At 39.8% G+C, this 21,505-nt stretch overlaps 1 protein-coding gene across 1 annotated transcript in view; it reads left to right on the plus strand.

Annotated features, from left to right (window-relative positions):
• Window positions 1–7,817, plus strand: part of LOC118814023 (solute carrier family 15 member 4-like) — a 64,275-nt gene extending 56,458 nt beyond the window's left edge. Inside the window, exon 4 of the mRNA XM_036579695.1 lies at window positions 7,331–7,817. Coding sequence (XP_036435588.1) covers window positions 7,331–7,482 — 152 coding nt within the window. The 3' untranslated portion in view covers window positions 7,483–7,817. The remainder of the gene's footprint in view (window positions 1–7,330) is intronic.
• Window positions 7,818–21,505: the final 13,688 nt, after the last annotated feature.

The following is a 21,505-nucleotide window of genomic DNA, read 5'->3' on the forward strand; positions in this document are numbered from 1 at the left end:
TTGGATTAGTGATGTTGGAATTGAAAGGACAGTGTTAAAAATAGAAAAGGGCAAAGGTTGATGAAGCATTTCTGAGTTTTATTCACATGAATGTCGCTTGTTAATTAGATTTAATTCATTTTTGTTTATGGTGAATAGGGCTGTCATCACTGATAGCAATCAGGTAATCAAGTAACCCACTGATTATTTTTATTCAGTGTGTTTTTATTTTGTTTTTAGGCTAAACAGCAAAAATAAGAACTTATTTGCAGGCATTAATAAATTAATACTTTTTCTGTCATTTTTATCAAGATTTTTGAAAAATCTAATAAACTTATCATATCAGTATATTCAGAATTCTTCACTTTCTGACCTCTAGGACTTCTATTGGGGTATGAATACTGATAGCGCCATAATAGATTCAAGCTGACAGTGTGCATCAAATGTTCCAATGGCTTATTCTTCACTTTGAATGTAGTAGTTTCACTGTGAATCCTATGAAAGCCTAATTCTGAATATTATTGGAGTAGACTGTTAGCTGTCTGCTGAGCTTAAATCATCCTAAGCAGAACTTTTTACTTCACATACACGCAATTTGTAATGGAAAACCTTTATTTTTGCTTCATATACATGCATGAAAATTGTAACTACCAACATTCGTGCATAAGTGGAATCCTGCTGGTGTGGGTTTCCTCTTTTTAAGTGAGTCTCACAGAAGCAACTGTAGTGCTAATACCCTGCAGGGACCCTGTTTATCACCCAGATTGTGGACAAATCATTAAGTCCAGTCATTGTGAACATCAATTTTAAAATCTTTAATACGATAAACACTAACAGTTAATCATGACGACCCTAATCTTACTTATGCTAGGTAAAGCGCTTGTTACCACATGCAGTTTTCTCTCTTTTCTCTTTAAATGACAAAATAGAGCCATCAAACCAGCTCACTAAGATTTCAACAGCAATGTCTTAAAGACATTAGACTTCATTTCCACAGGCTTTTTCAATGTTACATAGCTATTGGTACTGTTTTATGGTTAGGTTTTTTCCTTACACCTGAATGACATCCATGTTGCTGTACAATTGAGCCACTTGATTATTTTGTAGGTTTTTCCCGAATTTGCTTTCTTATATTTTCCTTGACAGAAAAAAACATTTACTAATTAATAAAAAGCATTTTGTAGGCCATTCCGTATATGCCACACGTGTCAGGCTCCAGTCCTCGTGGGCCAAAACACTGCAGACTTCAGTACACTGCCTCAGTAAACCACCTGATTCAGCTCATCAGCTGATTAGCAAGCCTTTCATAAACTGAATTCAGAGTGGTAGATGAGGGTAAACGCTGATCTCCGCAGCACTTTGGCTCGGAAGGTCACCATGGGGTCACATTAGGATCTCGTTCCCACATGTTAATACAGCATAGCCACATATTATTTTTAATTATAAGAAAAAGTTATGGGCTGGAGGTTAGGGAACCAGCCTTGTGACCGGAAGGTCGCTGGTTCAATCCCCTAAACCAGCCCTTGAGCAAGGCACCTAATCCCTGACTACTCCCTGGGCGCTGTGGATAGGGTTGCCCACCGCTCTGGGCAAGTATGCTCACTGCCCCCTAGTGTGTGTGCATTCACTAGTGTGTATGTGGTGTTTCACTGCACAGATGGGTCAAATGTGGAGGTGAAATTTCCCCGTTGTGGGACTAATAAGGGTCACGTAATCTTAATCTTAAAAATTTACTCCATGGTGGACATGGTGGGTTAATCTGATCTAATCTAATCTAATATCAGTCAGCTTGATGAAGAGAATAGATCAAGTTAGCGTTTGTCTTGTCTTGTTTCACACTAACAGAAAAAATGACCCCCAACAGCTTTCCTTGGCTGGCCATCTCTTCAGGAGGCATTTTCTGTATTTATTTGCGCTCGGCCGTCCTGTTTGAGATGCAGGCTGGGCTTGTGCAGTCGCGCTCCGGTAATGTTTATTTTTCCATTACAGATGAAACGTGGCCGAAACGCTGTGACGGCCGCCTCTTTCTTGAGGGAAGTGCCAGCAATCTTTCCCCGAGAGCGAGTGTGTCGGAGTGATATATCTCCTTTGAGCGGGCGTTCTTTACGGCCACGGCTCCGAAGCAGCTCGCTCGCTGGGAAGAAAACCCATCAACACGGGAAAACATGAGGGGGTTCGAAAAAACAACAACAAAATGTACGTCTTACTTCCTAGCCTGGATTAGCTTGCGGTTCGGAAGAGGTCTGCTCGGAGGCTATTGATTGGCAGTTTAGCCTGAGTTGTGTCGTGGGGAGGATGGTAAATGTGTTGTTTTTTTTCTTGCAGACAGGGACATTTGTTAGCTTCCTTCCTTTTCGCTGGAGGGCAGTGAGATTTGGAGTGAATTGCTCTCTCTGTCATGCACTGCCCGGCCTCATTTGGGAACCCTTCAGCTCGAGCCCTGCGGTTACACAGTGCATAAAAGCGGAGCAGAAATTGATTGAGATGTTCCCTCGTCCTCAGCAGGGCGGCTGTGTTGATCTACAGTGCTGCTAGCGGTGTAACAGCAAACCAAGAGCGTGTACCAAACGCCAATAACTGTTAGTCCTCCTGGACCGCTGTCTTCTACATGCTGTTAGGGCTTGTTTTGAAGCATCTGCATGTGCAGATAAGTCAGTACCGAACATCTTGCCCTCTAACAGAGATGAATGTAGCCTTCTTTTTTTTCCCCCAGCACCTTCAAATCAAACCCCTTCTCTCCAAGGCCATTAAGGATGGAAATTTTCATTTTCATTTAAAGCTTTACCCAATATTACGAACAAATATCACATAGAGTGCCTAAAATATGATGTATTACTCTAAAAAGAAATATTGCGTGATAATGAGAAGCAGTGGCTCGTGGCTATCTAGGAGCTGTGAAAATGGACTTATCCAGTGGTCCATTTGACTGGCTGCTAGTTCTTGTTCCAATGTCATGCTAAGCTGCCAGCAGCCTGGAAGCCAGTGCAGAAAATGCAGAAGTAAAATGCAAACATGTCACCTTTAAACCAGTGCTTGAATAATTGCCACTTCCACAAGGCGTTCCTCAAGGTTCAATACTAGGCCGGCTTTTGTACTTCTCTGCTCATCTGGCCACTAGCAGGAAAATGCGATTCCAGAGAGACCTCGTTTCACCGTCACTTTAAATTAAATGCTCCGGTCTCCCTTCCTATGCACTGTCCCAGTCATGTCTCCCCTGTAAGACCCTAGGGAGAGACGGCAGAAAAAGCAAGACCACACTTATTAAATGCCCACCCGAGTGGATGTTTCATCATGTCAGATCCATATAATGCTGTTTGATTGAATTCAGCTTTATTATACTTTCTCAGAACTGCATAACAAAAGATTTTCTCACTGTTATCACTGCTGTACCATGCATGATAAACACAGCAATACAAAGATGTGCTGTAGATACAGTAGTAAATTGCAAGAGATTGACAGTGTAAGCATACATATTACAATACTGGACAGTACTGTCAGTAGTATTATGATGATTATTATACCAAAACTATACAAATTAAACATTAAATTTAACATGGTCACAAACTCACCCTCAGCCTAATTAACCATCATTAACTGTTTTAATAGCCTCTAACCTTTAGTTTTATCTAACACTGCATTTTGAATGTTTGTAGTGACCTGTGATTTTTATCATTGAACACATTGTTTTGATTAGCTTGTGTTGCTGATGTTTATAAAACCTACATTATTAACAGATTTATGTGAAAATTACAGTGCCATACAGACCTTCGCCATCGAGGCTGGTTTATGGCATGTTGTTTTCATTCAGCGCTACGAACTATTGGTCAAAGCCAAGATAACTGACCTGGGGCTACATGAGGGGCATGAAAAACTGCCACCTTAACTATGAGCTCATCCTAAAAATGTAAGCTGTAGCTAGGTAGGTAACCTGGTAAGTAGGTAGGTAGCCTGGTAAGTAGGTAGGTAGCCTGGTAGGTAGCCTGGTTGAAAGGTAGGTAGGTAGCCTGGTAGATAGATAGGTAGCCTGGTAGTTAGGTAGGTAGCCGGGTAGGTAGCCTTGTAGGTGGCCAGGTAGGTAGCCTGGTAGGTAGGTAGGTAGCCTGGTAGGTAGCCTAGTAGGTAGCCGGGTAGGTAGCCAGGTAGGTAGCCTGGTAGGTAGCATGGTAACTACACCCTTCTATGTAGTTTTGTAATATTTCCAAACAAAATGTAATTATTGTCATTAAAATAAAGTATTAAAAATATATCACTGCTGTCGGAACAAAATCCATTTTTCAGTTATTCACATTATGTGAAAGTACCCGTTGTCCTATAGATTGTGTGTAAATTTCATGATGAATTAACCAAAAAAAGGGACCCAAATTCCACTATTAGGAAAGAAGTCTGGTTCCATTGACTTACATTAGAAGTAAAGTATGTTTTTTCCTTCTCTTGTAAAGTCACCATTTTGGAGGGTCGGGTTTTCTACCAACAGCGGCGATAATTAAGGTGTGGTTATTATTCACTCCACCCCCAATTTTGAATCAATAACAACAAACAGTCTATAGATTAAAGAGCCCATATCCAACATTTTCATGCATTTTACTGTTTTCTTTGATGTCTACCAGTGATGTTTGTTTTTTGTATGTACCAAAGATAGTAAAAATTAATTTTACATGACTATTTTTTAACCTTTCTTTATCCCTTAGAATTAAACAGGCTGTTTTTGTTTCTGTGCCTTTTAGGCTGATGAATGTAAATACATCGTTGCTCATTGGCTGTCCTGTACTGGGCTTTATTCAAACAGCATTTCAGGCTGAAACACTCCTTATGACTTCTGGGTGAGTGGGCGGAGCTAAACTGCTGTAGGCTGAACAGGTGGATGAATGACATCACAAAAATGGCAGCTTTACAAAAAATGGAACTGCATTGTTCTGGACAGTGATGATGTGTGGACTGTGTGTTGTGGGGAGTGAACGGTTTTCGAACCTTCAGCCGTGTTTACATCCACATCAACCCCTCTTACTTAAAACTGTGGTTGGGGTTTCGTTGCTCTGAGCCCTTCGATGACTGTTCTATGCCGTTGTGTCAGATCTTCTTTAACTCCGAGACCTTTTGGACTGCTGCTGTTTCTGAGCTTGTGGAGTTTCTAATTAGCTGCTGGAGGATCAGTAACCTCGTACAGGAAAGAGATGGATGGTGTTTGTTAGCACGTTCGCTTTTCTTTCAGAGCTCAGAGTGCAGACAGTGCGAGAGTTTGTTTTATTTGCGCAGGAGAAATTTTGCATCTGAGCAATTTCTGTCCCTTTGTAGCCGACTGAGTTCTAAAGCACACCGCCCTGAACATCTGCAGTGAGCGAGTGTCTGTAATACATTCATAATAAATAGAATAAAACCCACTGAGAGCGAAATGCACACACACACACACACACACACACACACATTCACACACACTCGCACACACACACACACACACTCACACACACTCGCACGCACACACACACACTCGCAGGCAGGATGATCAGGAGCAGAGCTGGATATGTGAGTGTGTGTGTGTGTGTGTTAAGCTGCAGAGATGGAGGATTACTGCTCTCTTCCTCCCTTCTGTCAGAATGAGGCAAAAGGGAAAAATAAATTCGCTTTCTGTTTTCCTCTAGTTTTGCAGGCGTGACAGCATGCTCGAGAGAGAGAGAGACAGAGACAGAGACAGAAAGAGAGAGAGAGACAGAGAGAGAGAGAGAGACAGAGAGAGAGAGATTTAAAACTGAAGGAGCAAAATCATTTCTTTTTGGTAACTCAAGATTGGGGGTTAGGATTAGAAAACTCATTACTTACACATATAGATGGACAAAAGTATTGGGACACCTACAGGAGGTTTTATGAATCCCATTCTAAATCCATAGGCATTAATATGGAGTTGGTCCCCCTTTGAGGCTCTAACAACTTCCACTCTTCTGGGAAGCTTCTACAGGATTTCGGAGTGTGTCTGTCTGAATGTTTGTCCATTCATCCAGAAGAGCATTTGTGAGGTCAGACACTGATGTTGGACGAGATCTGACTCACAGTCTCCATACTAGTTCATCCCAAAGGTGTTTGATGGGGTTGAGGTCAGGGCTCTGTGAGGGCCAGTCAAGTTCTTCCACTCCAAATTCACTCAGCCAGGCCTTTATGAACCTTGCTTTGTGCTCTGGGGCTCAGTCATGCTGGAACAGGAAAGGTTCTTCCCCAAACTGTTCCCACAAAGTTGAAAGCATATAATTGTCCAAAATGTCTTGGTGCTGAAGGATTAAGATTTCCCTTCACTGGAACTAAGGGTTCTAGACCAACCCCTGAAAAACAGCCCCATAGCATTATAGCATTATCCCTCCTCCACCAAACTTTACAGCTGGCACAGTGCAGTCAAGCAGGTAACGTTCTCCTGGCATTCACCAAACCCAGACTCGTCCATCAGACTGACAGAATATGTTTCCACTGCTCCAGAGTCCAGTAGCACCGTGCTTTACACACCCCCCAGCTGCATCTTGTAGTTGCTCAGCCATGGAAACCTATTTCATGAAGCTCCTGATGTGCAGTTCTTCTGCTGATGTTGCTTACAGAGGCTGTTTGGAACAGAGGATAAGAGCTTCAGCACTCGCCAGCCCCACTCTGAGTTTGTGTGGTCCGGTGACCAGGGCAGATCTAGCTGGACAGAAGTTGCACAAACTGACTTATGGCAAAGGTGGCATCCTATGACAGTGCGACCCATTCTACTGCCAGTGTTTGTCTGTCGGAACTGCAAGGCTACGTGCTTTATATATATATATATATATATATATATATATATAAATAAATACCAATCAGGCATAACATTCATGACCACCTCCTTGTTTCTACACTCATTGTCCATTTTATCAGCTCCACTTACTATATAGGTGCACTTTGTAGTTCTACAGTTACAGACTGTAGTCCATCTGTTTCTCTGCATACTTTGTTAGACCCCTTTTACCCTGTTCTTCAGTGGTCAGGACCCCCCATACATATGTATATGTATACATACATACATATATATGTATGTTAGTGTCCTAAAGAAGCGTTTGCGGACTTCAGGACGTCACCCTCACAATAACCGGTTAAAAAATATACTGAACAAAAACAGAAATGAAACACTTTTGATTTTGCTCCCATTGTGCAGCTGTTTGATACATTTTGCTAAAAAGAATTTGCGCTGCTGCAGACGGCCGCGCGAGAGACCAGTGTGGGAGTTCTGTTTTTTTTTTTTTGTGAGGTTTTTCAGCAAAAAGTGTAAAAACGTTTATATTTTTGTTCAGTGCCATGTTTAATCTCTCTCTCTCTCTCTCTCTCTCTCTCTCTCTCTCTCTCTCTCTCTCTCTAGGTAACATAAACGAATGTAAGCTGAACTACTATTTCTTCCTCCTGGCTGGAATTCAAGGCGTCACCCTACTCCTCTTCCTCATTGTGTCGGTGAAGTACGACAAGCAGAAGCCCAGAGCGGGCAGCCATCGGCCTTCTCTGGCCAACTCATGACACATACATGCATATAAACATAGAGAAAACAACAGTCTCCCTTAGAAATCCAGACAGCTTTCTGAGCTCCACACTAGAGCTGCACAATGTGGAGAGAATGCCAGTATCAGGTTTTTTACCGCTGCATATTCTGATTACAGTCAGGGGTGGATAAAGTACAGCACCTCTGTTCCTGAGAGAAAGCACAAACACTCTTGGTCACATATTGCTGGAGTAAAAGTAGAAGCATTCTGTCTTCATATCGATTTGAGTGAAAAAGCACTTGCTTGTAAATGTACTTAACTCTCTGTTGCATGGTGTTGCCTCAGGGCAACAGACTCATTTTCCTCACTTTACAAAAACATTAGACATTATTAAAGACAACGATAGGATTAACAATAAAGGAAAGAGTTTGAATAAGTCAATAAAAAGCATGTCTTTAGTCGTATTATCTCTACGTGGGCAAATTTAAACCTTTTTTAACATTCAGTATCAATTTTTTTTGGTATGAGAATTTGCAGAAATATGTTTGTTGCCTAGAAGCAACACCGTGCAGCAGAGGAATGGATTTAGCCAGTCACAAGCCAGGTTTCACCACTTCAAGGAACACGGCTTTATATCGTTTCCTCCCATCGTTGCACAATGTTGCCTCATGGCAACATACTCCAAAAGGACCCCTGCAGACATTATTTTCTTAATGTTTTTGAATTTAGTAATAGGTCCGAAAAAATCAAGGACCACTTCATACAAGGAAAGTGAATTAAATTTTTAGTTTTTACATTTTTTTTTATTTTTTAAATTTTTTTGTTGTTGTTTAATTTTTAATTGCTCTCACAATGCGTGCAGTAGAGGGTTAAGTATCAAAAGTAGAAGTAATATTTTGCCAAAAGTATTTGTACAGCAGTGTTGTCCACCCCTGATTGCGATATGTCTTACAGTGTATTAAAGGGTCAGTCAGTAATGTGTCATGGTTAGCAAAATTTTGACCAAAGTAATAAACTTTTGTTGGATTGCATGAATTTTTGTTTCAGCAAAACACTCAAAATCTGGAACTGTGATTGGTCCGAATGCTGATTAAAAGGCTGATTAGAAGGCTCATTTGCATATTGTGATATCAGTATTGCCAAAACCGTTATCACTATAATGATCTACAAGAGATGCATTGTGCAGCCCTAGTAACCACCCGCACCACCCACACCACCCGCACCACTCCCATATCAGCGCACTTCAGCAGGAGTTAGTGCCAAACGATGTTTCTGCGCGACGTTTGGTTTATTTATTTTTTCTGTATTTCTTTGGGATATTTTTTTTTTTTAATTGGACGTGCAACTGACCCTTCTCCTTACTTGAAATATGCAAATATGGTCAACTTTGGCTTCTAACTTTTAACTAACTTTTAACTTTTAACTGGAGTTTTAATCTTATTTGAAATTAAGGGCATGCCCTGTTTAGCATTTAGCAATTAGCAGTTACCATTTTATAGCAAAGTCTCATGCAGAACTTCATTCTTAGTGTTGATGGTTTTTAGTATTGATTGTAATGGTTAGCGTGTTTCTGCGGTTTGTATGAGACAGGAATTTCAAAGTGCATTACTGAAATTATTTCATATTCTAGCCTCAAAATGAGAATTTCTGGCACACTTTGTGGCATTAGCAGTTTCATATCGCTGTTGTCGGAAGAAAACCTTGTATCTCCCTTTTTGACGATTTTTAGTTTTTGACATAATTTGAAAATCCCTGTTGTCCTTTACATTGTGTGTGAATTTCATGATGAATGGACTAAAAGAAATTACCTACAATATCTTGGAAAAAAGTCTGGTTCCATTGACTTACATTAAAAGTAGAGTATGTTTTTTCCTTCTCCTGTAAAGTTACCATTTGGAGAGGTTTTCTTCTGACAGCAGCGATATACTAATATACAGTGGACGACCCTGTTAGACATGCAGGGATAAACTTAATCTCTAAGTCCCATCCAAAAGTACTGAAGTAACAGTTTGGTGTAAAATTAAAAGTACCCGGTTTTCCTCTTAATCCAGATGAAATCAATCAGCCAAGACATGTCTGGAGTCCAAATTTAGCTTCTTTAATTTAGCGCTGGAGCTGCGAGGATGATGTAGCTAACACTAGAAATCAATAGTCACCCAAATCTTTTCTGGAAAAACTTCCCAACTTGCTGTGTTGAGCTACACGGTGAAGTTTTATTCGTAGTAAGTTATAGTGTGTCCTAAACCACAGGCCTGCAGAAAAGATTCAGGTGACTATTGACGTTGTGTTAACAACATTAGCCTCGTAGCTCCAGCGCTAAACTAAAGAAGCAAACTTTTGACACCAAATGTGTCTCAGCAGATCGAAAACATCTGGGGTAAAATTATACACATTTAATTTTTCACCAAACTATTCCTTTAAAGAACGTTCTCACATTTCATATTGGCAAAAAATGATGTAAAAACTGGAATTTTAAGACAGTTGTGAATACATAACTCTTGTTTCTGAGCCCTTTTTGTGTGTATTTGCTTTTTGAGGAGGTTATTGCAGTGCAAATAAGTCTTTATAGTACAAAGTAGTGCAAAAATGACTGTAGACTGGAATTTTCTACCCGTTGTGGTTCTACACTAGTTTTAGACTCATACTCATGTACTTAGAGTGCCTTTACTTCCCTGAGAAAATGAGTGCATTAAATGTACTTTGCATGTGTACATCATTCCCACACGTATACAGTATATACATCAGCACAGTTACTGCCCGAAGTGTTTAAACTGACAGACAAAACAGTGTTGATAGATTTTATTAATGGAGCAAATACTGTACACGTTTGAATCAAGTAAGTTCAGTCATGAATGGACTAACCAGCTGACCGTTCGTGGGTCAGTTTTGAGAAATGCTGGTTAAAACATAAAACACTTATTGGACATATCTAACTGTAAAGTCGTTTCTTTTGAAGGAGAAAATTACTGTAAAGTACTACCGTACATAAACACTCTGCTTTCATTAAGTGTCTGTGCTTGAACCGTGTTTCTTACTCATTGATTGCACTTGGAAGGTTTGGCTGTGGAGCATTTTTACACCTGTATTCAGAATTTAAACATTTGTGCATTTGTTATTATTGTGTTTAACTTTGATTAACTTGTAAGTAGAAAATCACAGCTGTTCACTGCATTTTAACATTGTGTTCTGTTTCTGTTCGGTTCTAGTTGGTGCTTGGTTATGGTACTAATATGTCTCGTCATGTATCAGTTATACGTTGCACAGGGACGTCAATGCGGTAAAACTACAGGATAAAACTCTGGACGATTTCTTTCTTAACCCATTAATGTCCATATCTGAAATTTTAAAGGGCCCATATGATGGGAAACTGAACTTTCTTACTTTTGATTGACGTTTTAATGCGTTAGGTTCAAAACGTATCACCCTCCCCACACACACACCCACACACACATATATCGCTGCTATGGGAACCAAACCTTGTATCTCCATTTTTGTTGTTTTTCAGTTTTTGACATAATTTGAAAATGCCTGTTGTCCTTTATGATGTACGATAATTTCATGATAAACAGACCAAAAGAAACGGCCCAAAAGGACTTGGAAAATTTTCTGGTTCCATTGACTTGCATTAAAAGTAAGGTAGGTTTTTTTCTTCTCCTGTAAAGTTACTGTTTTGGAGATATGAGGTTTTCTTCCCACAACAGCGATACGTTCTCAGTTGTTCTCAGTTGTGAAGAATGTTTTGAAATCAGTCATATTGCATTAAATACTGTTAGTTTGAATGAGATTTTTCACAAAACAAGAGAAAATCCATATTTGATTGTGAATAAAAGTATGAAAATTACATTAATTGAAAACTCTCAATTGGGAACTGTTAGATATTCATCTAAGGTTGGACATAAATGGGTTAAACGATTAAATATGCCACCTGTATGGCATTAGAGCACTATTTTCACTGATATCATACCAGACCTTACTGCCTTATGGGTCTGTATTAAAGAGGAATTCCACCAAATTTTCAAAACATTTCTGTCACAGTTGTTCACAGTGGTGATAGGAACCAATCGTCCACCTCTGAAAGCTCCCTCACAGAAGGTTATTACATAAAATGGTTATGAATTCACTGCCTGGTGTTTTGTAATTTCACATTAAACCACTCTAAATGACTATGTTTACATCTGAAACACTGAATTGTGCAGATGCTTTTGAAAGATGGGTGGCATTCCCCTTTGACGAGTGAGTCTGAGTAGTTATGTAGAAGGACTGTTTGATTACGGTTGTAATATAAACGCAAACATCTCTCACCGCAGAATCATCAGATTAAAGAAAACTGGAGATTTTGCTAAACGGTCTGGTTTGACGTGAGAATTCAGTCCCTGATGTTTCTGATTGTTTCTGATGTTGTAAATGCTTAAATAATGAAGTTGCACTTCTGCCTGTTTACAGCTGCAGGTCACTTTATCTCCTCTCAGGGTGATGCTAATATGTTTAGCCCGGATCATTGTTGTGATATTAAATGTGAAGGATCACTCCTCTGAAGGTGTTTCCGCAGCTCTGGGACGAGCGAAGCCATGTCTGAGATTAAACACGCTTGATTTTACCTGAAATGATATTTTAGTTTTTCTTTTTCTTTTTCTGTTTTGAAATGTTGATGCTTTTACTCTGAAACTGAGACTGATGACTGTTTGTATTTGTTCATTAAAACTTTATTAAATCTCAGATGTGTGTGCAAATGAGTGATTTGAAAACTTAAGGGGAAAAGTCTGCATGTCTGTATATCTGTATTTTTATTATAATTATATTGTTCATTTTCTATTATTATTCTCTTTTATTATTCTTATTTTTCTGCCAGTTTTTTGCTGCATAACTCATCCTGCAGTTTTTGAGATGTCAACACCGTTCCAATTCCAGAATGTCCAGTCTGATTGTATGATTCGGGCTTGTCCACAGCTTTTTGATCAGATGCATGGTTTTCGTACAATCTTCGTTAAATTCCGAATTTTTTTCCCATAGAAATGAATGGGGTGAAAACGTGCACGACAACCTACTGTATTTCTGCTTGACGGAAAGACAACGTTTCGCACATACTATCAGGGCAGGCCCCAAAGCACAAATTCAGTGTTGTTCTGACTCACACTTGTCCGTTTTGTCATTTTTTTCCATCCCTCATTTCTCCCATAGACTCCCATTCATGGGAGAACGCCACCATACAAACTCTTTTTCTGCTTTTCCCGACAGCCACCGAACTACGTCCTCATTCAGGGCAGGCCCTCAAACTCTAATCCACAGCCTTACTGACCGGCACTCCTCTATGTGTTGGTTTTTCATCCCTCATTCCTCCCATAGGGTCCCATTCATTTTAACAACTTGTAGCTAACACTTGGCAACCCCCTTCAAACGACCAAATAAACACCTCGTACACCATAGCAGCTGCCTAGCAACACCTTAGTAACCACCTGGGATACCAAGCAGGAATTAATATTATTATTAATACATATACACAATATTCTGCAAAAGTCACAGACCACCTTTATTTATTTTCCAGTGAAAACATCAATTGTTATTCATTTTTTACTCAAAAAAACAGAAAACTTAACGTAAAATTACACAGAAGACTCAAAAACAATATCATATGAATTTTTCAGTATTTATTGTGTCACTTTTTACTTTTATTCCAGCTTCCATTCTTTTCAGGAGACTCACTTTCAGTTCCTCCAGTAAATCTGCAGACACACCTCCAAAGTTCAGTCTTAGAAGCTGGTTGATCATTTTCTGAAGTAATCAAACACATTCAGTGGTGTTGAGGTCTGGACTCTGGGGTGGTCAGTCCATTGTTCAGCTTCTTTGTTTGATGTGTCCGTCTCCTTTTCTCAGTGAGGTTCTTCCTGAACAGCTACACATCCTTTCAGACCCACAGCGCTGAGTCGTCTTCTCACAGTGGAAGGATGGACAGAAACACCTGTGGATGTTTTCAGATCTGGAGCAGCTTGATTTTCTCCTCTCTCTCAGAGATGAAAGCTTTAAGTGCTGTTTATCTGATGGGGGCAGGTTTGGGGTCTCCCAGGTCTTCCAGGTGGTTGTTAGGAGTCTCATTTTCTCTGGAGCTTTTAACATGTTTTTGAACTCCAGTTTTGGGAAATCCCAGTTTGCTCACTTTTTTCTTTTGACTTTTTTCCTTCCTTATGTAAGTGGATTATCTTATATTTGATCTCTGCAGAAATATCTCCTGAAAAATGAAAAACATGTTCTTAGTGGTCATTTTTGACTGGAACTCAAATAAACGAGTTTTGCACAGTCCTGTAAATTAGCCTATCAACACATCTTAGTTCCACTCTGAAGTCATTTGGAGGGAAATAATGGAAAGATTTGGTACATCAGGCTGTGTAAATTCATTTTTATGTATTTTAATGTACATTCATTTCAAACATCCGCTTGTTAGAAATTGATATACAGCATTTTGGAATGAAACTCTACATGCACAATAAAATACTTGTGCTATAATGCGTGATATTCTGCCCTGCTTTCCCTCCTTACATACAAAAGGCTTGTAGATGTAAAATGTTCAGTAATAAGAAGAAGAATAAGGATAATGTTGTATTTATACGGATTTATAGACCATCATAGACCATCTTTACTAAGTGACCATGAGAAAAGTGTGAAATAGAAACAGAACGGTGTGAAAAGTCTCAGACAGAAGGAGACGCAGTGTTTAAACACTGAGCTGAACTCTGATTAGAGATTTCTAACTGATTTCATCACCATCATCTCCAACTGTACTCACATCACTCTTACTGACCTCTCTCTCTCTCTCTCTCTCTCTCTCTCTCTCTCTCCCCCTCTTTCTCCTCTTTCTCTCCTCTCTCTCCCACCTTTCTCCTTTTTCTCCTCTCTCCCTCTCTGCTTCTCTCTCTCTCTACATCTCTGTCTCTCTCGCCCCCCCTTTCTCCTCTCTCTCTCTATCTCTCTCTCTCCCTCCTCTTTCTCCTCTCTCTCCACCATTCCCCTCTCTCTCCCTCACTCTCCCCCCTTTCTCCTCTCTCTGTCTCTCTCTCCCCCTCTTTCCCCTCCCTCTCCCTCACTCTCCCCCCTTTCTCCTCTCTCTCTCTCTATCTCTCTCCCCTCTTTCCCTTCTCTCTCTCTCTCCCACCTTTCTCCTTTTTCTCATCTCTCTCTCCCCTCCCCCTTTCTCCTCTCTCTGTCATTCTCTCTCTTTCCCTCCCCCTCCCCCTTTGTGCTCTCTCACTCCCTCCCTTTTTCTGTCCCCCTCTTTCTCCTTTCTCCCTCTCTCTCTCCTCCACTTTCTCCTCTCTCTCTCCCTCCCCTACTCTTTCTCCTCTCACACTCCCCCTCTTTCTTCTCTTTCCTCTCTGCCATTCCCTCCTCTCTCTCAGTAATTATCCTCTCTCTCTCCTCTCTCTGTTGTTCCCTCCCTCTCCTTCTCTTTCTCCTCTCTTTTGTTCCCTCTCTCGCTCTCTTTCTCCTGTCTCTGTATCTGTTGTTCCCTGTTTCGCCTCATTCTCTCTCTTCTCTCTCTCTCTCTCTCTCTCTCTCTCTCTCGGTAAAGCAGTTAGCAATAAATATGTAAACATAAACAGAAAGGAAGAATAATAGATAGAAGTTAGAACTGAAATGTACAGAAGTCACTCAGAGGCTTATTAAAGTAATAAATAAAGGAAAAAGGTCAAAATCAAAGAGGGGAGAATTTCCAATGAAATAATAATCAGTAATCAATGATCATTTGGTGATTCGCCTCACTGGCCGACCCTCAGATTGTGATGTTTGTTGTTTTTTTAACCCTGTCAGACTCGGCTGGACTTAAATCAGGATGAATCATCCAGGTGAGTTAAATCACTTTGGTCAATTAGCCTTTAATGATGAAACTTGACCACTGCTGTTCTGTAAGCTGTAAGGACTGTAAGTATCTCTCAGCGTTATTGTGCTGAAGGCTGCATTACTCTTGATTCTTGACCCGTCCATCTGTCTGTGTTTATGGTCTGAGTTGAGGTTCTGCTGCAGTGACGGTGGTGTGATATCAGGGCAGCCCTGCAGTCTGAGAGAACAGTGTGAAATGTGTGTGTCCGGCCGCTGATCTGCCCTCAACACCTCCATATCTCTGCCTAGCACGGCTGAGTGGATTTCACTGTAGCTGCCCCTTGATGACGTCCACTGGGTCCGTGTCCAGGAAAAGACCTGAAAAATACTCTCGTCTCTCTGACCCTGCTGTGTGTGTGTGTGGATGTTTGTTTTTAGAAAGTGTGAAGACAAAAATGTTCTGAGTTTTGGGGAAAAAAAACATCTTTCATTTCAATTATTTAAAAACTGAAAGAGCAAAATCATTTCTTTTTAGTTCCTGGGGTTAAAATGAGGATCATTACATACAGTTAATAACACATCTTAAGCCTGAAGCTTACACATAGGTACTTACATATCACTGTCCATTTTCTTCAGTTTTTACATTTCCATAGCCACGTTTACATGCAGCCTGATAATCCATTAATAATCCGACTAATAGCTCAATTGGTATAGAATACGTCCATGTAAACATCTCAATCGGAATAGTCTAGTCCGATTGAGCCCATTCGGAATACAATTTCTATCCGATTGAACGAGGTGGGTAATCCTGTAAATAATCCGTTAAATAGAAGAATAATAACCATGTAAACGCCTGAATCTGATTACATTCCCTATCGGAAAGTTTAAGTCTGTTCTGATCATGTTCGTCGTGTCATAGTGAAAGTTTCTACCGTTCAACATGGCGGAGCAGAAACTGGTCTGCAGAGGAGACGAAGTTTATGCTCTGATCTTTAAAAGACGGCGGTGGGACGGACGTCCAGCTTATGTGTCTCAGAACACGACGTCTTCCTCTCGGCCTTCTTTAATAAGGACATGTGAAGGACGTTTTCCTGAGTCTGACATCATTTTAAAGCAGTTAAAAACACAAGCACTGCTCACTGCTGCTCATCTCACTCTGACTGGACTCACGTGATGCTGGTTGTCATGGTAACGTCTACTCTGTGGTATTTTGGATCGGATTACTTGTAGTGCGTATATAAACGAAGATTTTCATCAGATTGTTGAATAGAGTATTCATGTAAACACCTCAGTCTTCATCTGTAATCGGAATGTATTCATTCGGATTGGCAAAAATCTTTGCATGTAAACACAGCCTATGTCATTTAAGCTCAGCATCTCTTCTTTTTCTTCTTCTTGGTAAATGGACCAATAGAAATGCTCCAGTGTCACTTGGAATACAATCTCTTTACATTTACTTACTTTAAAAGTAAAGAACATTTTTGTCCTCTCTGGTAAAGCTGCCATTTTGGAGATGCTTGTTTTTCTTTGGACAGCGACGATATACAAGTTATAGATTTACTTCAGGAGATAATTCTGATGGGATTAGTTATGAGATAATCCACTTGTTTAAGGAAAGAAGGAAAACTATTAAAAGCTACAGTGGAAATGAGACTCCTAACAACCACCTGGAAGAACCTGGTAGACACCAAAATATTTTCTTTGCTGTTCATTTTCTCTGTTTTTTTTGGTGTTGCTGGTGATTTTAAATACTGCTACAGTCTCACTGCCCACTTTATTGGAAACCCCTGTCTTGTAGCTCCACCTTGTTGGTGTACAGTCAGAGATTGTAGCTCATTTGTTGATGCACAGCAGGCACACACACATATAGACCCCAGGGGGGCTTGAGTTGCTGCCCTTCTGCTTTCAAACTGTTCCCTCCTCAAGATCCATTTGATGCTCTCGAGTTCCCAAAACTGGTGTTCAAAAACATGTTAAAAGCTCCAGAGAAAATCTTCCTCCTAACAACCACCTGGAAGACCTGGTCGACACCAACACTGCCCCCATCAGATAAACAGCACTTAAAGCTTTCATCTCTGAGAGAGAGGAGAAAATCAAGCAGCTTCAGATCTGAAAACATCCACAGGTGTTTCTGTCCATCCTTCCACTGTGAGAAGACGACTCAGCGCTGTGGGTCTGAAAGGATGTGTAGCTGTCGAGAAGAACCTCACTGAGAAAAGGAGACGGACACATCAAACAAAGAAGCTGAACGATGGACTGACCACCCCAGAGTCCAGACCTCAACACCACTGAATCTGTTTGATTACTTCAGAAAATGATCAACCAGCTTCTAAGACTGAACTTTGGAGGTGTGTCTGCAGATTCTTTGAGGAGCTGAAAGTGAGTCTCCTGAAAAGAATGGAAGCTTATTTAATATGTGACCCTGTAATGTGTGGAGACACTATACTGTGTGAAGGTAAAGGAGGGTCGTGGTCAGTGTCCTCCGGAGATGCACAGCTGTAGAAGGCGAGGAGGTGATTTATGAGCAGAATCCGAACTCCTTCAGGCCAGGAAGGACGACGCCTTGAGCTGTTCAGTTTTACCTCTGCAATATCACAGACAGACATTATTTATTGACGTTGTTTATTTCTTTTTTTATTTATTGACATGTCTGACTCAGCTTTGTGCTCCAAACCTGATTTAACCTTTACAGTGGAAAAAGTGCTGCGCTGAGTTTTCTTGAATCATATCTGTGCAGCTGTTTTGAGCACCCGGTCAAATTACATCTTTATCTGTGCAGCTGTGTGTAAAAGTACATCTTTATATGAATTTTCTTAGTAAAAATCAGTGAACAGAGCTTACAGTTTAACCCTTTAACAATCCAGATTTATTTTTATACTAAGGCTTATTATTCAGTAACTACAGGGACGTCAGTGCACACTGGTGGAGCTGTTCTTAGATTATCGAACTGTGTAATGACACTTTGGGCCTGCTGGCAGACCCACGGCTTGTTTAGAGGTCAATATACAATTACTGTTTAACATATTAAGAGTTGTGCAGTAATATTTGCAGAAAAATGCCATGTTTCATTGTGTTATCTATACAGGATGTGTTTTTTAGTGCATTTTCAGTTAGAAAAAAAAAAAGTGGAATTTGACCGGGGTGCCAAAACTTTTGCACACGACTGCTCATAAAAAAAATAAAATGAATCAGCTCGATTATTTTTGGCAGTAATTGTAATCATATATGTTTATTCCAGTGGAAATTATGCAAACTTTTTGAATCAGCTGCACTTCTCTCAGTGTGTAAGTCCAGTTATTGTTGTTATGCTCTATATTTGCATTTACATAATGATTTGCATATTTAAGCTGCATTGACAAAGCCAATTGATTGTCCTTTGTTATCTTCTTATTATTGTCCTACGCTTATTTTTGTACCATTTTCATGGGACCATGAATCTTTGGTAACACTTTACCTGAAGGGTGTCTACATAACACATTCATAACATCTTACATAAACACTTCATAACATGCTCATGAGTGTCTGAAATGGCATTTATAAAGTGTACATGTTTTACATGATATTGTTATGGAGTACTATTTTCTGAGAGACATTTTCCAAAATAAAAGTCCTCATTTTTTATTTTGAAAAGGTACATTCTTTTCAGTAAGATGCCTCATTTCTGGACAGCCAAAATAAAATTAACCTCATTTTATCCCTTTACTTATTAGGAGCTTTGACAATGAGGCTCGTTTCATCTATACCTTTGACTTCTTTTTATTAGTCTTTTCTTCTTAAGCATTTGTTGCTTTACATGTTACTTTACTATATGGACAGTAAATCACTCATAAATATGCTAGTAATAAGCATTTGACTGAATTTTAGTGTGGTGGTGGGATGAGTCAGATGAATGTAAGTAGACTACTTTGCATTGCAATATAAAGATCCACATAACATGCATTTCAGTCTGATCACTTTTCAGTTAAAGGCAAAACATAATTTATCAATCCTTGGGATTATAGTGCAACATCTAGCCTCAAATAGTGTCAATTAAATGTGATAATCAATGCACAGTCATACTTGTGCCTTCTTCAATACCATAAGCAAGGAAGAACATCACTATCAGTGCTAGCCTTTAACCCCAAGAGGGTTAAACTTAGGATAAATAATGGTTTCCTCAACAATATATAGACTGTTGAATTAAACCTTCGGCACGATAACATTTTGAAGAAGACACAGTAAAAAGGAGAAAGAATGGTGAAGTGCAAAATACAAGTGCTTAAGAAGAAACAAATAATTAAGAAGTTAATGACCAAAGGGGTAAAAAGGTCATTTTTTTGGTCCAAAAATGAGGCATTTCACTGAAAATAATATTCTTTTTCAAAATACAAAATGAGGACTTTTATTTTGAAAAATGTCTCTGTAAAATGACATAGTAGTCCATTTTAATATCATGTGAAGCATGTATACTTGAACATGTTATGAAGTGTTTATGTAAGATGTTATGAATGTGGTTTGTAGACACCCTTCAAGTAAAGTGTTGCCAAATCTTTGTATATAATAACAGGGTGCTTGTACTTCTGGGTCTGATCATGTGTGGTTTTCATACAGCATTTATTCATTTTTTTCTTAGGAAATGAATAACAGACTATTTCAAATATATTACAAATAAATGACACTAAGGTCATCTCTCACACTGCCCCCCATAGGCAGTACATACAAATTCACAGCAGCCGCCTAGCAAACTTTAGCAACCACCTGGGATAACATAGCAACCGCCTAGCAACAGATGCTTCAGGCCGTACAGAGGGTCAAACTCATTTGTTTCTGGACGTTGTGTGTTTATATCAGGTGTTCAACATTCTTATTTCTTTATATTTTCTTCGATGTTTGATGTGATTGCATTTCTGCGAGGCCTCATTATTTTAATCAAAAGGCATTTCATAGCGGGGTTTCAGGAACCTGGCAAATCAGGAGCCAATCAGCTAGATTAAGGGCTTTCACACATCAGGGCTTTGCTTCAGCTAATGAACAGTGAGAAACTGGACGCTCAGGTGGCTCTTTGGGGGCCGAGTATGTGGGCTACAATGAGCAGAAACAGCACTTACAGGGGAATTCCACCATGTTTTTCATAATTCAGTGGTTGATATGTGAAGCGGTTCAGTGTAGAGATCCTTTTGGACTCACACCGACGCCAGCTCTCCAACATCTACATATCTGCATTCACATCTGCTCACTGATTGGCTAACAGGGGAAAATAGGTAAACATTCTCCTCATTCAGCATGTAAACTGTAAACAACACATATTTTAATTTACACAGCCTGAAGTAGCAAAACCTTCCCAAGAAACTAATTCATTTAATGTCCACTCAAATTGTTCATTAAATACAATCTATTCACTTTACCAGAGATATTTCTGAGGAGATTAGATTTAATGATAAAGTTGAATCTAAGTTCAAAAAATGATTTAAAGCTAAAGAGAAAATGAGACTCCTAACAACCACCTGGAAGACCTGACAGACACCAAACACTGCCCCCATCAGATAAACAGCACTTAAAGCTTTCATCTCGGAGAGAGAGGAGAAAATCAAGCTGCTTCAGATCTGAAAACATCCACAGGTGTTTCTGTCCATCCTTCCACTGTGAGAAGACGACTCAGCGCTGTGGGTCTGAAAGGATGTGTAGCTGTCAAGAAGAACCTCACTGAGAAAAGGAGACGGACACATCAAACAAAGAAGCCGAACAATGGACTGACCACCCCAGAGTCCAGACCTCAACACCACTGAATGTGTTTGATCACTTCAGAAAATGATCAACCAGCTTCTAAGACTGAACTTTGGAGGTGTGTCTGCAGATTCTTTGAGGAGCTGAAAGTGAGTCTCCTGAAAAGAATGGAAGCTGGAATGAAGGTGAAGAGCGACAATAAATACTGAAACATCTGATATTATATTTTGTTGTTGAAACTTTTGTGTAATTTTCTGTTAAATCTGCTTTTTTGACTGGAAATTAAACAAATGGAAGGTGGTCTCTGATTTGTACACAGTACTGTAGGTGTTACTGATATTAATGGTGAACATTATTGCTCAGTATTACCGATAAGCAGCTCTAAGTATTAGTAGTATTAATAATGAGTATAATTGGGTTCTATTGAGACACTTTACGTTTAGTTTGGTGGACAGAGAGAGGAAAGCCCTCCAAGTTCAAGGCTGGAATGCTGTAGAAGTCAAGAGCACATGAGAAGAGTAGCCTAATGAACAGAGGAAATCATTCTG

The sequence above is a fragment of the Colossoma macropomum genome, unplaced genomic scaffold (assembly GCF_904425465.1).
Source record: "Colossoma macropomum unplaced genomic scaffold, Colossoma_macropomum, whole genome shotgun sequence".
Classification (NCBI taxonomy): Eukaryota; Metazoa; Chordata; class Actinopteri; order Characiformes; family Serrasalmidae; genus Colossoma; species Colossoma macropomum.